The 15,673-nt window shown below is 25.4% G+C and overlaps 1 protein-coding gene across 2 annotated transcripts; it reads left to right on the top strand.

Moving 5' to 3' along the window:
• The first annotated feature begins 8,295 nt into the window (after window positions 1–8,295).
• Window positions 8,296–11,613, top strand: LOC113848926 (ethylene-responsive transcription factor RAP2-12-like). 2 transcript variants are annotated; one of them, XM_027478355.1, is made up of 3 exons: window positions 8,296–8,723; window positions 10,306–11,208; window positions 11,330–11,613. In XM_027478355.1, exons 1-2 carry the CDS (start codon window positions 8,435–8,437, stop codon window positions 11,184–11,186), a joined length of 1,170 nt encoding a protein of 389 aa, XP_027334156.1. In that variant the 5' UTR covers window positions 8,296–8,434; the 3' UTR covers window positions 11,187–11,208; window positions 11,330–11,613. The 2 variants fall into 2 exon arrangements, with proteins under 2 accessions (XP_027334156.1, XP_027334155.1); XM_027478354.1 differs by having other exon boundaries at window positions 10,306–11,224.
• Window positions 11,614–15,673: the final 4,060 nt, after the last annotated feature.

Here is a 15,673-nt window from a genome sequence, read left to right as displayed (position 1 = left end):
CCACATGCCCATGCTAAGCGGATAAGGTCAAACTCTTGTTTACTCCCTTCTTTTAATTCACCTCACAAAAATCTTAACAATGTACTATTTATTGTTTATTACAATTTATAATATAATATAATATAATACAGGTTATATCTTTAATTTAATAAACTCATTTTTTAATAAATTTTAATTGATATAAAAAATTATATTTTAAAATATGTTAAAAATATATTATTAGTACTCTACTTAAATTAATATTTGATTTGATGCGTGTAAGGAGCATGGAGCCAAGGAGTTTTTATTTTTATTTTTATATAATATTTAAAATAACATATAAAATATAAAAATTTAAAAAAAATATGCAAGTTCAAAGATTCATAAATGAAATAGCTAAAAATTATAAAAGAAATTAAAAAAAATACTAAAATTCATCACTGATTACTTTTAAAATTTTTATATTACCGTAATTTAAAAAAAATAATTATCTTATTTTTTTTTTCATACAAAAGAAAGCCTAACTTTTCACTGGTTTAACCTTTGATGTTTTATCTCAAGTGAGCCAATTATATTCATTGGCATACCATTTCTTCTCCCCAAGATTGAGGAACCGCATGTGCTTGTGTATGAAAATTGAGAAACCCTACCTGTTTTTTATAATTCCACACTTATAATAATCTTTAGCTGTCAAAATATTTTTCATTGTTGTTAAAATAATCAAGACTTTTAAGTTTCCTTAACAAAAAATTATAAATACAAACACACCAAATGAAATGAAAAAGTTGCTTGACGCGGTGCCAGCGACCAAAGCGCGGCGCGTGAACACGTCAATCACATCTATCTTTAACTGTAGCACATCCCAAGGAACAAGGGTTCGTTGCTTCATTAATTAAAGTCAATAATAATATCATTTTTTTTGTATTTTTTATTATATCATATTATTCATTACACTTATCACTTTTTTTATTTCATAATATGTAGTCGCTCTTTTAATTTATAGAAAATTTAGTATTATTTTATTTTTATAAACACGTCATATTATTTTTTCTTTCTCTTTTCTTTTATCTTACTTAATTATATAGAGCCAAAAATATGTGTATTAACCATTTTTTCGTATTTTTATTTGATTAAAATCGTTCTCGTGGTGGAACTGTGGAAGTGATGTTGGCCTCTAACACAAAGCTTGTCCCTACTCGCTTTTATTAATAAAATCTTTTTAAGAAAAAATATCAGTTGACTCACCTCACTTAACATTAATGTTGGTTTGAAAAGTAAAATTAATAATAGTTGTTAACTGGATACCAAATTGAAATTTTGTTTTTCATTAAAAAACTACGGTAAAAATTATGAAGATAAGTACATTAATAATGTATTTTAAATAATTTTTTTCTTTTGACTCGAGACACTAGTTAACATTTCCTTAGTATATTTATTAAATAATTAAAATTTAAGATATAAACGTAACATTTTAGTTATATATATTAAAAAATATAATAAAAGTTAAAATATCCTTAGCTGCCACGTCACGTTGGCCACGTAAACTACGTGTCACTCAACAGATGCATGCGGAATACAACCACGTGCACATAATCTACAGTGTAGAAGATGAATTAGCGGCCTCAAATATTGTACCCCTTTCAATTATGGAGCCTTTTAAAATTAAAAAAAAAAAGTTACATAAATATGTACTTTTTGATAAAATTACGAAAATGTAAAATTTAAACAAAATCGTGAGTGTGTTTTTAAATATTTTATTATTATTTTAAAAATTGTTATTAATGAATTTTGATATTTTAAATTTTTAATATTTTTTAAATTTTGATCATTTATAATTTTAATATATATTTTTTTAATTTTTGTATCTGTATTAAATAATTTTCAATTATAGAAATATGAAGTTTAAAAATTACCAATAAATTTTAATTATGATATTTTTTGCATAATTTTTAAGTATTTTTAATCGTAAATTTTAATTAAAAATATTTTGTTTATAACTAATAATAATCTTAAATATAATTTTTTGTTGAAATTAAATTTTAATTAAAAATTATAATTAATTTAATTTCATTAACTAGCCCTTTTTTCCTAATCTATACTCGTCGTGTAGGGTGGGCCCTTTGTCCACTCAACCGATCCTTCACGTTTCGTTTAATAATAATGCTATGTGATGTGTCGTTTTGTAAATTTAGTATTTATTTAAGTTATATATTAAATTTATATACTTGCTTATTTTAATAATTTTATAAATTCAATCAATATAATAATTAAATTAATTTATATTTTATATATTAAAATTGATTTTATTTAAACATTTGAACATATATTATTTAAAATTTAATGTTTATTAATTTATTAAATAAATTTATTTAATAAATTTTTTAACTATTAGTCAAATTATTCAATTTTTCATTTTATTAAATATTATTTAATATAAGTTTTAAATTTTGACATACAAATATTGATTTTAATTATGTATTTTTATTTTATTATTTATTTGATTTTCTCTTATTTTCCTTGTATATTATGGTGCATGCAGTTAGTGTTGCAGTTTTGCAAACTTTTTTATTTTATTTATTTATTACATAACTTTTCATTATAAGTTTTTAATATTAATTATCTCACTTTATTATTATTATTTATCAAATAAATATTAAATTTTTGAGATAAAACAATATATTTTTTATTTTTTTCATTTAGGATTTTGCATAATAAGTGATAAAATGATTAGTATTGATTATTTTACTTATTTATTATTATTTTATAAAAAAAATTAATTATTAAGATGATTTAAAAAATATATTTGTTTATTGTTTTTATAAATTGACGATAACAAATGAATAGAATGAAGAAAAAAAAACGGATGGAGTAATGTCAGCGATAGTTATTGTAATTATAATACTTATAAAAAGCATAATAATACAAAATAGGTAGCTATTAATGTCAATAAAAAGTACTTAAAGGTTTAATAGATGATTATATTTTATTGATGTAATTAATGTATAAATTTATTATATTAAAATATTTATTATATTTTAATATAATAAATGATTTACTTTTAAAAATATTATTTTTTATTTCAATATTTAGTGAATTCAAAATAATATTTTCAGAATAAATTAAAAGTATAAGTTAAACCCTCGTGTTTGACCAGCTCATAAATGCTAACTTTCACCCACTCAAACGAAAAGGTCAAAAAAGAAAGTGACTATATTATTAAAAAAAAAAGTTAGAATGAAATTTTCTTCTTACGAAACAGGAAAATTTTGAAAAATTATTAATATAAAAGGTCATGTCTATTTTTAAATGAGTTGACGTGTATGGTAATAATTAATTTAAAGTGAATTATATTTATAAATATTGTAATTTATATATATATATATATATATACCTTTTAACATTTATAAATTTTTTTCTTTTGGTGCAGGTATTAATTAAATGGACCTTACAATAATTTTTAAATGAAATGACACCACCAGATCTGTTTACAATGTAACTAAACAAAAACTTTATATATAATATAATAGAACATTACATGTTTTTTCCTAGTAACTGTTAAAATATATATTTTTCTTTTTAAATAATATTTTTATTTATTTCTTTAAATAATAATGATTTTACGATTTTAAGTTAAAATACATTTTTCTAAACTTATCTTTAAGATCATAATTATTTTAAAATTAATTTCTATATTTTTATTGTACATAAATAAAGTTTAAAATGGTATAATAAAAAAGTTTGCAATACTTGTAATAAAAAAATAAGATACTCCATTTGTTTATGAACTTTTTTCTTTAGCCATTTTTTAAAATTAGTCATTTTACAATTTTAAGGTAGGATTAATTTATTCTTTCAATTTTATCCTTGAAATAATAATTATTTCAAAATCTATTTTCTATCTTATCTCTATAAATATAATATAAACAAATTCTAAAATAGGTATAATAAAAAAATATAATAATTTTAATTAAAAAAAACAATTAAATGTGTTTTACAGTTTTTTTGTAGCATAACTTTAAACAAATAGTTTTATAAATGAAAAAAAAAAGTAATTAGATGCAATTTTTTCAGTTCTTGTGTCACAAGAGTAATTAAATGCATTTTTTTATTCTGACGTCACAATGTTGAATTACTTTTTGAAAATTAAATTACAGGGATCATTCGTTAAGAGCTGAATTTTACCATTATAAATGATAAAATTTGTTCTTCAATTTATCAATAGTTTTGCATTTGTTAAAACACAAAACCATAAATTAAACCAAAACAAATTTATCCGAATTAATTCAAGCTCTAAAATACTATTTTTTAGATATAAAATAAGTGTAAAATATTTTAAAAATATAAAAATGACTAAAACATTAAATGAAATTCTTTTTAAATATTGTTATCTCCTTAAATAACAAAGACTATTAAAGTTGTGTTTCAAGTACACAAAAAATGTCTCTCTTAAAATAATGATTTCATTAAATTTACAAATAAAAAATTAAGTCTACAAAATCAGGCCTTAATATTTTTTTCTTTAACTAGTCTCTCTCTCTCTCTCTCTCTCTCTCTCTATATATATATATATATATATATACATATATATAATACTAAAACATTAAATACAGTGCACTTAAAAATATTATTTTTCTCTTAAAATAATTAAGATTATTAAAGTTGCTTGCGTGTGAAGTGAATATTAAACGTCTCCGTTAAAATAACATTTTTACAAATAAAAAGGTGAGTTCATTAATTTTTATCTTTAAAACACAAATTTTCTATGCATTGAGTCCTATACTTTAAATAAATTTTAACTTCAGTCATTAGACTCATGTTAGAAAAAAAAATAAAAAATAACGTCACATTTAGATTATTAAAAATGCTAATTATTTTCAAAGAATACTAATTAAAAACTAACAAAAAGTATACTTATTTTGAAATTTTAATTCATACTAATATAGTTTGTTAATAAAAATATTATTATTCACTACTTTCTCTAATTCTAAAGATATATTTAAATTATGTATCTTTTACCTGAAAAAATTTTATTTAGACGAGATTAAACTATTATGAAAGATAAAGTTAGCATTTTAAATATTTAAAATAATTATATTTATTATAACTCAAATTTGAGATGTCATATTAATTTGAAATTGAAGATTATATATTAATTTGAAATTTTTTTACTAATCCATTTACTTGTTTGGTGGTCTAAACGTATATTTCTTTAAAAACATATTTCATTCTATTTGTTTTTAAAATAAAATTAACAAAATTAATTTGACATTAACTGTTTTTTTACAAAATCATTCTTAATAAAGACTAGACAATTAATTAAATAAATAAAATAAAATAAGGTTAAAAAAATTTATTTATTATTATTATATTATAATATTAATAAACAATTAATGCATGTTTTTATACATTGCTTTTTATAATTAATGGTTATTTGATAAAATAAAAAAAAAAAATGCGAGACATTAATTAATCACAGTTTTTAATACATATTTAATGATACGTGTTACAGAATATTAACTGCGTTCTATGAAATATTTTAAATTATTATAAAAATTATTAATACTTTTCATGACTATGAGGTAATATTATTTAAAATAAAAACATTTTACTTTAAACTTCTTTAACATCTTTTGAACATATATAAATGACAATAGATTAATATAAATAAGTTATATGATAAAAGGATAAATAATATTTATATTTATGAAATTTAGAATATCAATTATTTTCTTAAATTTCTGTAAAACCTTAAATGTCAAAATATTTTCGTTTGTTTAAGTGGAAGGGAGAGATGTTATAATAAACTTATAATCATACAAATTTCCTAACATGTTTTTTTTTTAAATATATTCGTAGCTATTATTACATTTTTTTAAAAATATAATAAAAAAAGTTAAAACTAAAAGTGAAAAAAGTGTAATTCGTATAATTTTAATATATTTAATTAATAATTAAGAATATTTTTTAAAAATATAAAAATATTTAATTTAAAATAGAAAACAAAACGCGTAATTTATATAAATTTCAATATATTTTAATCAATATATTAAAAAAACACTGTATTAACATTTTTCCGATAATCATAATTTCACGTCTTAATGGCAGCTTCCCTAATTAATATGGAAACATTTATTAAGTATAGGCATTTAATATTTGAGAAACAATAAATATATTAATAAATTTTAACCCTAGTAATGCCTGTGAAGAGTAGATTACAAAATTGCCCACGAGCATTTTCCATAAGCCAGTAAAAAGTAAAACAGCTTTCTTACCGAAATACCAGGTTGTTGGTCATCGGTCTACTACTGTTCAAGTGTCTTAATATTATCTGTCGTAACCAGAATCTTAATAATTATTAAAAAAATCTCAAAACATTGCATTAAATATTAAATTTAAACATTAAATTTTTTTATTTCTTTTAATATCTTAGAATCAACGAGTTTCTCCGTTAAGTTTGACTAATTAGTGTTTTAAAAATATCAATTAAAGAATTAATACAGTATTTATTATTTTTATGTTGAAATCTATTAAAAGCTACAAACAAAATTTATTATTATTTTTAAATGCATTTTTATTTTCAATTAATATCGTTATAACACTGATTAATTTTTACTTTTTGTATTTTTTCATAACGTAATTTTAAATTAAATCTGCATTACTGCATACTGTAATTATAATGGAATGTGATATGAGATTTTTTTTAAGTAAGTGTGAAATAAAATAATTATTTAATTATTTTTTGTTTTTAGAAATTAGAAAATTGTTATGATTTTTTATTTTTAAAACATATTTTTAACTAGAATATGCTTAAAAACAAATAAATTAACAAGCCTTGAGTCTTAAGGGTTAAATTATAATTTATCTACTATTAACTTCAATTGACGACTAATTTCTTGTTTACACTCTTTATTTAGCGTTTGCTAAATATTATATATTGGTTTTTGCTTTTATGAAATCAAAAGTAATAAGTAGTGTTATAAATATGAAACTTATCATTATTATTAATGATACATATTTCTATTAAGGATACATCAGTATATAGTAGTTTCTTTTTTTTGTCTTATAATATGATATCTCTTTGAATATTTTAGGTTCCTCTTTTATATGACGTGGAGAGGATACTTGCATAAGACATTCTAATAGTAAAGTCAGATATCTAGATAATTAATGCTATTTTATGCTCATAAGCCATTTATTCACTGTATTTCTTAATTTTTTTATGACTTAGTCTTATTTTTATCTTTTTAATTATGTAATTAACCTTATTTTTTAATTATTAACTATTAATCTTTATTAATTACTTCGACAAAGGAGATGGATATTCGTAATTAAGTGCCAGACAAAAGGAGTATTTAATTTTTTTTTTCTATAATAGTGATCGAAGTGTTCTATCCAATATAATACACATTCATTATTAAGCTAAAAAACTGTTAGTAGTCTTTTTCTCAATTACATACTTAATAACAAAATATAAATTATATTTCTTAGATATATTAATTAGATTTTAATTTTAGATAATGTTTATTTTAAAAAAATTATTGAAAGAATGTGTGTATCTATTTTAGTATTTTTATTTTTAAAGAAAATGATCTTTAACAATCACTTAAAAAATACCTTGAATGGAAGGAGCAAAAAACTAAAACTTTGCAACATGACATGACACAGAAATTAATTAATCTTAAAGACAAAAAAACTATCAATCTTAAATAATTGACACACATTCTTTAAATCTACATTTCATTCTAACTATCATACTAGATTAACCAACAGCCAACATTCTTTAATCATAAGTTGTGTTTATCCCCTTTTTGATAGAAATATTGCAGGTTTATAATTTTTTAATGGTTCTTAAAGCTCAAAATTAACAAACACTATTTTATATTATTTTTACCTTCTTAACTAATTCTCAAGATATGCTTCATATAGTTTCTTTTAGTATCATTTCTTCTAGTCCCGCTTCTGTATATATCCATTGAACAACTTTTATTTTCAAACAGCATAATAAAATAAAAATTTTAAATAAAACTACCCATTTAATTTAACACTATTAATCATAACTTCTACTACATTAAATACATATTTACAAATTTTCAACTTATTTTCTAACGCATACAGTCAGCAAGGCACGTGACGCTTGGCGTTGACCATTGACAGTACTACCAAACCAGTAAACTTCATCTTTTTACCGTTTACCTTTCAAAACCATTGACAAGGTAACACCAAGGGCATAAAGGTAACACCATATTTCTTCACCCACCCCATTGAAAAAAATTATAAATTATATATATATAGAAGAGTGAACAGCTCTCACCTCACACCAAACTCAATTATACAAAACCCTGAAGAAACAATCCCATTTTCTTTCCATTGAACCAAAGCTTTGGCTTTTCTCTGAAAATTTTCCATTGGGTGGAAGAAAGTCTCAAACTTTTCCTGAAAGAAGAAGGATCTAAAGATGTGTGGAGGTGCTATTATCTCCGACTTCATTCCGGCGGGACCCGCCGGAAGGTCCCGGCGGGTGACCGCCGACATCCTGTGGCCGAATTTGAGGAAACCCAGTTCGGAGAAGCGCTTCTCGAAGCCGTTGTTGGACGATGACTTCGAGGCTGGATTCAGGGAATTCAAGGATGACTCTGAAATCGATGAGGATGATGATGAGGATGAGGATGGTGACTTGCTGGTTGGTGTTAAGCCCTTTCGCTTTTCTTCTTCCAACAAGCCTTCAAAGCCCCTTCTCTCTCGTGGTAACTATTTCTGATCATCACCTCTGAGTTTTGCCTGAGTTGTTTTTTTTTTTTTTTTTTAAATGTGAATTTCTGGTTTTAATTTTCGCATGCATTCGTTTGTTTGGTGCTTCACATCTCATTTGGTTGTTAGCTGATGGAAATGACTATTTTATGATTTAAAAAAATTGTAAAAAAAAAGAGAGCTTTATTTGAAAAAAAAAAAAACTGTCCGATTTATGAGTTCGTTGGTGGTCATTTATTTATTTGTTTATTTTATTTTTAGGATTTCTGTTTATGGAGTTGGCACAGGGAATTTTGTTAGATCGTTTTAGATCTTGTCAGTATCTTGAGGAATTTTTTTTTTGCTTTATTGCATCTTTTGAGTTCTCTTCAGGAGTGATTTGTTTTTCTGGTTGATAGAAAAATGAGGGAACTTCCGTTGTAATTTTTTTCTTTCTTTTGGTTGGGTGTGTATGTACTGTTCATGAAATTTTGGGATTACAGCAATTGACTTTGAAGTGGTTTAATTATTGGATGATTTTTTAGATCCATTTGGAGTTTATTTCAGTTGCCTGTTTAACTATCTCAAACATAATCGTAACTTTTTTTAAAGGGCTCTTGATGTAAATTTTTGTTATTTCGGTGAAGTTTGCCCTTGGCGAGATTAAAGTTTTTTTTTTTTTTTTAAATAAATTTTTTGGTTATTTTAAAAAAAATTATAGGTATGGATTGATTATAAAAATGAGGGCTTTCGCAGGGTGTTTTATGTATAATTCATGATCATTGACTAAATGAGTCCTGGAATTGATCTGCATGTAATTTTGGGACTGGTTTTCTATTACTTGAAATTTATGCTTTAAATTCAATTTTGCCTCTTTCGTGGCACGTTTGAGCAGGCATGTGGTTGGCCTTGCCGGGTGTTATAAATTTGTTTCATTAATGGTCTTCTAATTGATGAGTCTGATCTAGGTGGAGCTAGTTTCTGTGTTACTGATCTGAAAGAAAAATTTGAGGATCCCGACATTACTTTTGTAATCTGTTTCATTAATTGTTCATTCATTGATCCAAATTTGATTTTGCATTGAATATTGCTAATTCTTCGGCTTCAGTTTTGGTCTGTTATGAGGGGATAAATAATGTTTCGTGATGTTGATTGCTCACTAATTAATAATCCATGAATTTGAAATGCTTGATGTTTGATTTCATCTTAATGTTATATTGTTATTACAAGCTGTGTATGTTTCTTAATACAGTGCGACAATAACTACCCCTTTTTTGTCGTATAGGTTGGGTAGTTTGATAGGCTGATAGCAACCGTATCTATAACTGAACTAAACTGAATAAAATAACACACACCCTTTGTTAAGATATGTCCATATTCGTTCTTATTTGTTGCTGATTTTCCTTTTACCTTGTGCTGAGGGTTGTCTAGCAGATCTGAATGGTTTTGGAAGAAATGGGGAAATAAATGCTGATCTTTGTATATGTGTGTTTTTGGTGATGTTGTTATTATTATTATTTTTATGGTTGTTATTAAATGATACTGCATGACTATTGTCCTTACCCTACTATTTATGTTAATTTTCCGATTATATTGTAGGATCATCAACTGTAAAATCTGTGGAATTAAAGGGGCAAGCTGAGAAGTCTGCTAATTCTAAGAGAAAGAGGAAGAATCAGTATAGGGGAATCCGTCAGCGTCCATGGGGAAAATGGGCAGCTGAAATCCGTGACCCAAGAAAGGGGGTTCGTGTTTGGCTTGGAACTTTCAGCACTGCTGAAGAAGCTGCTAGAGCTTATGATGCTGAAGCAAGGAGGATTCGTGGCAAGAAAGCCAAGGTTAATTTCCCTGATGAGGCTCCAGTTGCTTCCTCAAAACGCTTCAAGGCAAGCCCAGGAGAGCAGTCACTAAAGGACAATCTTAACTCTGTTAAGCCAAAACTGAACCAAATGTTCAACTTTGGTGACAATCTGGAGGACTACTACAGCCCTATAGATCAGGTGGAGCAGAAACCACTGGTTAACCAGTATGCTAACATGGCCTCGTTCCCTGGAAATGGAGTTGAAATCTCACCTGTTACTGCATCTGCTGATGTTACTACTTATTTCAGTTCTGAGCATTCGAGCAATTCGTTTGATTATTCTGATCTTGGATGGGGTGAGCAGGGTCCAAAGACTCCTGAGATCTCATCCATGCTTTCTGCTCCTCTGGAAGGTGAATCTCAGTTTGTTCAGGCTGATCAGAAGAAAAACTCTCAGGATCTGATGTCCGTGCAAGATGATTCTGCAAAGACTCTATCTGAGGAGCTCGCTGATATTGAGTCTCAGCTGAAGTTCTTTGATACCCCTTTCCTTGATGGAGCCTGGGGCGATGCTTCGCTGGCATCATTGCTCGGTGGAGATGCAACTCAGGATGGTGGAAACCCTATGAACCTTTGGAGCTTCGATGACCTGGCTTCCATGGCAGGAGGAGTTTTCTGATCTACTTTGTCGCGCTGTTTATGTAAATAAAGCTACAAGTTAGTGAATTTCCTTTTGTTTCTATTGCATTCTTGGTGGAAGTATCACTGCATGTTTCTGAAGGTAGATTATTTATGGTTTTATCTATTGTGTATTGCTTTCAGGAGTGGTGGTCGTGGTGGTGTTGGTGATGGATTATGAACAAGTAACCTGCTTAAGCATATGTGGAGTTTTATTCTCTTGTGGCCAATGAGTATAGGACTATATAGGTTTTTAGATGTCCTTTGTGTTTTCAAAGACCTCATTTTCAGGCAATTTTCTGTTTGATGTTCATAAGGATTATGTTATATATGATCTTCGGATACAGTCTTGACTGCTGATATAATTGTTAACTGGGTTGTTTTCCTTATGGCAATTTAATTATGACTGAGGCTATTAGTTTTTTACCCTTGTTTGGTGCATGTTTTCCAATCGTCGGAAATGTTTTGCTTTCTTGTTTGGTTACTTGTGTTGTTTGATCGACTCTGCCGATTGAAAGTGGCTTTTGGATTAAAGTTGAGTAAGATTAATTTTAGTGAATATTTTTTAGAGGAGTGCATAAATTTATAGTGAATATGAATTATTAATATGTTCTGGGTGGATATTTTGCCTCTGTCGGAGAATTTTGGCGTGAGCGAGTTAATCGTTAAAATTTGGCATAACTTGTTGAAGATTGATTTGTATGTTCTTAGATTTCTAAAATCTTCTAGTATCCAAAAGTCATATAGACTTTTTATTTTGAAATTTGATTAATTCAAGTTCAACTGAGTGTATTTTCATTTATAAAATTTAGTTCCGCTTTAGCGTGTGTAAGGTTGATTTTAAATATTTTTAATAAAAAAGTATAATGTTATATATATTTAGGGTGAGCATTTTACATAATAATCTTATTTACTTTTAATTGTTTACATCATCATATTTTTCTATGAAATTCAAACATGAGAAATTATTTGTGAAAGATGAAGTTCTTTGTGGTCTGTGTAAAGTTCCTTCTTTTTGTTTTTTAAGTATTGAGCAGAATAAATAAAATTGAAGTTGACGTGGATTTTGAAAGATAATATTACGCCTAGTATTTATTTTTTTACCTTACTCGTTCAAGGCTAGGCAGCTGGAATCTCTTTTTGGAATACAAGATCAAGTAATTGCAATACTCTCACTGCAGTGGGGGATGTACTTGAAATCTTGACCTAGATTGCCTTAGGTAAGTCTTGCTAGTCAATATTTTTATTTATAATTACTAAAGTATGTATTAGTTGTTTTCTTTTTAAGATTTCATATAAATAATGAAATTTATTTTTGTCTCTTCTTAATTTTATTTTAAAATAAAACTATATTATTACTCATACAAACATGTTACTAATTAGCATTAGGAATTTTCAGCATGTCATTGCAAGAGTGCATAACCTAACGGGAAAATCACTGGTTTCTATGATCTATACATATACAATCAACTTTACTATGTTCTTGTTCAATTTTCTTACTCACATTTTTTATTCTCTCTCTTTTTTTACGTCACCCATCTCACATTTCATTTCTTTGAAGGGTATCTATATCCCAAAGAAATGTAGTTGCCATTAGTGTGGAGATCACCAATGCAGGTTTGTAAAATATTACCAATCATGTGGAAGCCAGAAAATTGAGGTGCAGAGGGCACGTGACTCGGTCATTGGGAGAAACCAATCAAATTCTGCTGCCACCTTGTATACTCCAATATTAGGTAAAGAATGGAAAGTGTCGTGGCTCCAACATTTAGGTGTACCGAGTTACGATGTTTTAGGTAAACTACAGAGAGTGTGACACATAAACACTATGTTGTTTGGGATCGCAAAATCTAACATGCTTTGGGAGATGTATCGTGTTCATGTGGAGGTGTACCATTTGAACTGATAATATGAACAAAAAAACATTGGAAGAAGCTCTCGTGATTGCCGCACGCGTCAGGTCAGTTAGGTTGGATACCCCACGTAGATCCATACCAAATTTATAGATTCCTTATTTTTATTTATTTATATAAATTAAGATAATATTAATTTTTTAATCATTATACACAGGAAGTAAATAATAACTCTTTAATAAAATTTGTCAATTTAAGTTATAAACAGTTTGATATTATTTAAAAATATTTTGAGTTTAAGTCTTTATATATATAATTTTTTAATAATAAATTCACTTATCACATTTAGGTGTATAATTCGAGTCGAATTTGGATTAAATTTTATAAAAAATAAAAAAAATAAAATTTATGACTTTCAATATTATCATTGTTTTAAGTATTATAATGTGATATAATAATTTTTTTTTTAACTTGTACAACATTGTACAAGATATGAAAATTATATAAAATATTTTAAAAAAAATTTGTAACATTTTTCATATTATAAATAAATTAAAATTTATAATTTAATAAAAAATTATTATATATGATTTTGTTTTCTTTGTAATATTACACAATACAAATTTATATAAAATAATTTTATAAAAAAATATAACGTTTAATACTATAAATATATTACATAATATCAAAATTTGTAAATTTTAATAAAAATTATTATATATAACATTTAATCCTTTGTAATGCTGTACACATTAAATATATATATTATTGAAAATAGTTTAATAGAAAAAATATTAATAAAAGATAAATTAATAAGTTTAATAATTAATTATAATAAATATTTAAATTTTTTATTTTAATATTTTAAAATAAATAAATAGAAACATAAACAGTATATATATATATATATAACTGGAGTTTTACTATAAATTTTTTTTTGGTAGTGCTCGTTATGGATGGCTGAGTCAAATGCATTGACTTGTACTTAGAAATAAAAAGGAGCTTGAAAGGTGGTGAGTTGATCTTCTTTGATTTCAATAATTTCCCGTTGTGGCGGCTAAGGAACTTCTTTTTTTGATGAAGATAATGGAAAAGTTTATGAATCTAGTGTTTCAAGTAACGTGCTCGTCTTCAATACATCATTGCGTGTAAGCCTAGACTTGGAAAAACATTGATCTTGTAACGATGTGAGATAGCTATACTATTGTTGTTAACTACATTACTACAATTTTCATTCTAGAAAAACTATACACTCTTTTATATGCAATTATTTTGAAAATGAAAATTTGAGTGACAAGATTGATTGAAGTTCACTTATGCTAAAAATTTAAAATTATTGTTTTTCTTATGTTTCATGTTGGAACGATTATTTTTTCCGCCTTTTTTTCATGTTTTTTTTAGTTTCTCTCGTGTCTTTACATCTCTAGTAACACAATTGTTTTTTCTTATCTTCCTTCTTCATTTTCTTATAACATCACTTAAGAATTCTCAAATTAATCACAATTTAGGAGCGTGGATATATTTTATGAGCCTTTTTGGTATTCAATTTAATTCATTAAAATAAAAATGAAAAATATATATTTTAAAACAAAAATTAAAAATTAAAGAAATGTAACAAAAGGGTAATTATTATTATTTTAATTTAAATATAATATCATTTAAAAAATCTAAAATATATAAATTCACTTGTATAATTAAAATCATTTTAGTATTTTCTCATGAATAAGGACCCACAAAATGAAAAGTATGATCTCTATAGTCACTTGCAATCTATCCCCAGAAGTTTTCTAACTGGAAAAAAAAAATTCTATCTTGAGAATCCAATTGAAATAGTCCTTGTGAGAATTCTCGAATTCGATAAGAAATTGTCATTTCTAATCTCGTGATCAGATTTAAGAGGAATGTGGAGAAAAGATAAATTTAAAAAATATTTAATAAAAAATATAAAAATAAAATGTTAGTGTAAATGTGATGCAAGGAAAATGAAAGTTGAGAAGGTCAGAATTGTTTAAACTTGAATATAAATTTTACCATCTGCATGTGATCCTGACATAGGATTTGAGATATATAACTACACAATTAGGGTCAAATATTTTGGATGAATGGACTTAGGAGATGGACTTACCCAGCCCTGGTTGAGTAAGCCTATCTTCAGCCATAGGCTTTGGAATGGGCTTATCAGGTTGTTTTTAACTTATAAAATCCATAGCTTAAGAAAATAAATAAAAAATTTAAAATGATAAAATGTAGCTTTTTTTTTAATCAATCAATACAATTAAGAGAGTACAAAGATATCTTAACTCAAGATATGAAATCTCATTTTATGTAATACTAAACAATAACTTTTCAAATATTATAAAGGATAATATCTCTCTCTATATATAATCATAAAATAAAATAAAAAACTAATTTTAAGGATAACTATGACGAAGTGTGAAGATTGATGAAATTCATTAGTTTAATAAAATTAAAATATTCATTTCAGAAAATAACATTTTTACATTTAAAGTTCTAGGGCTAATAGATTAACTAAAATTGAATTTGAGCTTGTTTGTCTTTCATTAGTTTTGATGTTGTTCAATTTTTTTTTGTCCTTTTTTATGTTTGGACTCAAAGTATCTTCTGGTTTTCTAGG

This window comes from Abrus precatorius, unplaced genomic scaffold (genome assembly GCF_003935025.1).
Source record: "Abrus precatorius isolate BTA unplaced genomic scaffold, Abrus_2018 Scaffold9, whole genome shotgun sequence".
NCBI lineage: Eukaryota > Viridiplantae > Streptophyta > Magnoliopsida > Fabales > Fabaceae > Abrus > Abrus precatorius.
The sequence above is the reverse complement of the archived record's forward strand: the minus strand, read 5'-3'. Positions and strand labels throughout refer to the sequence as shown.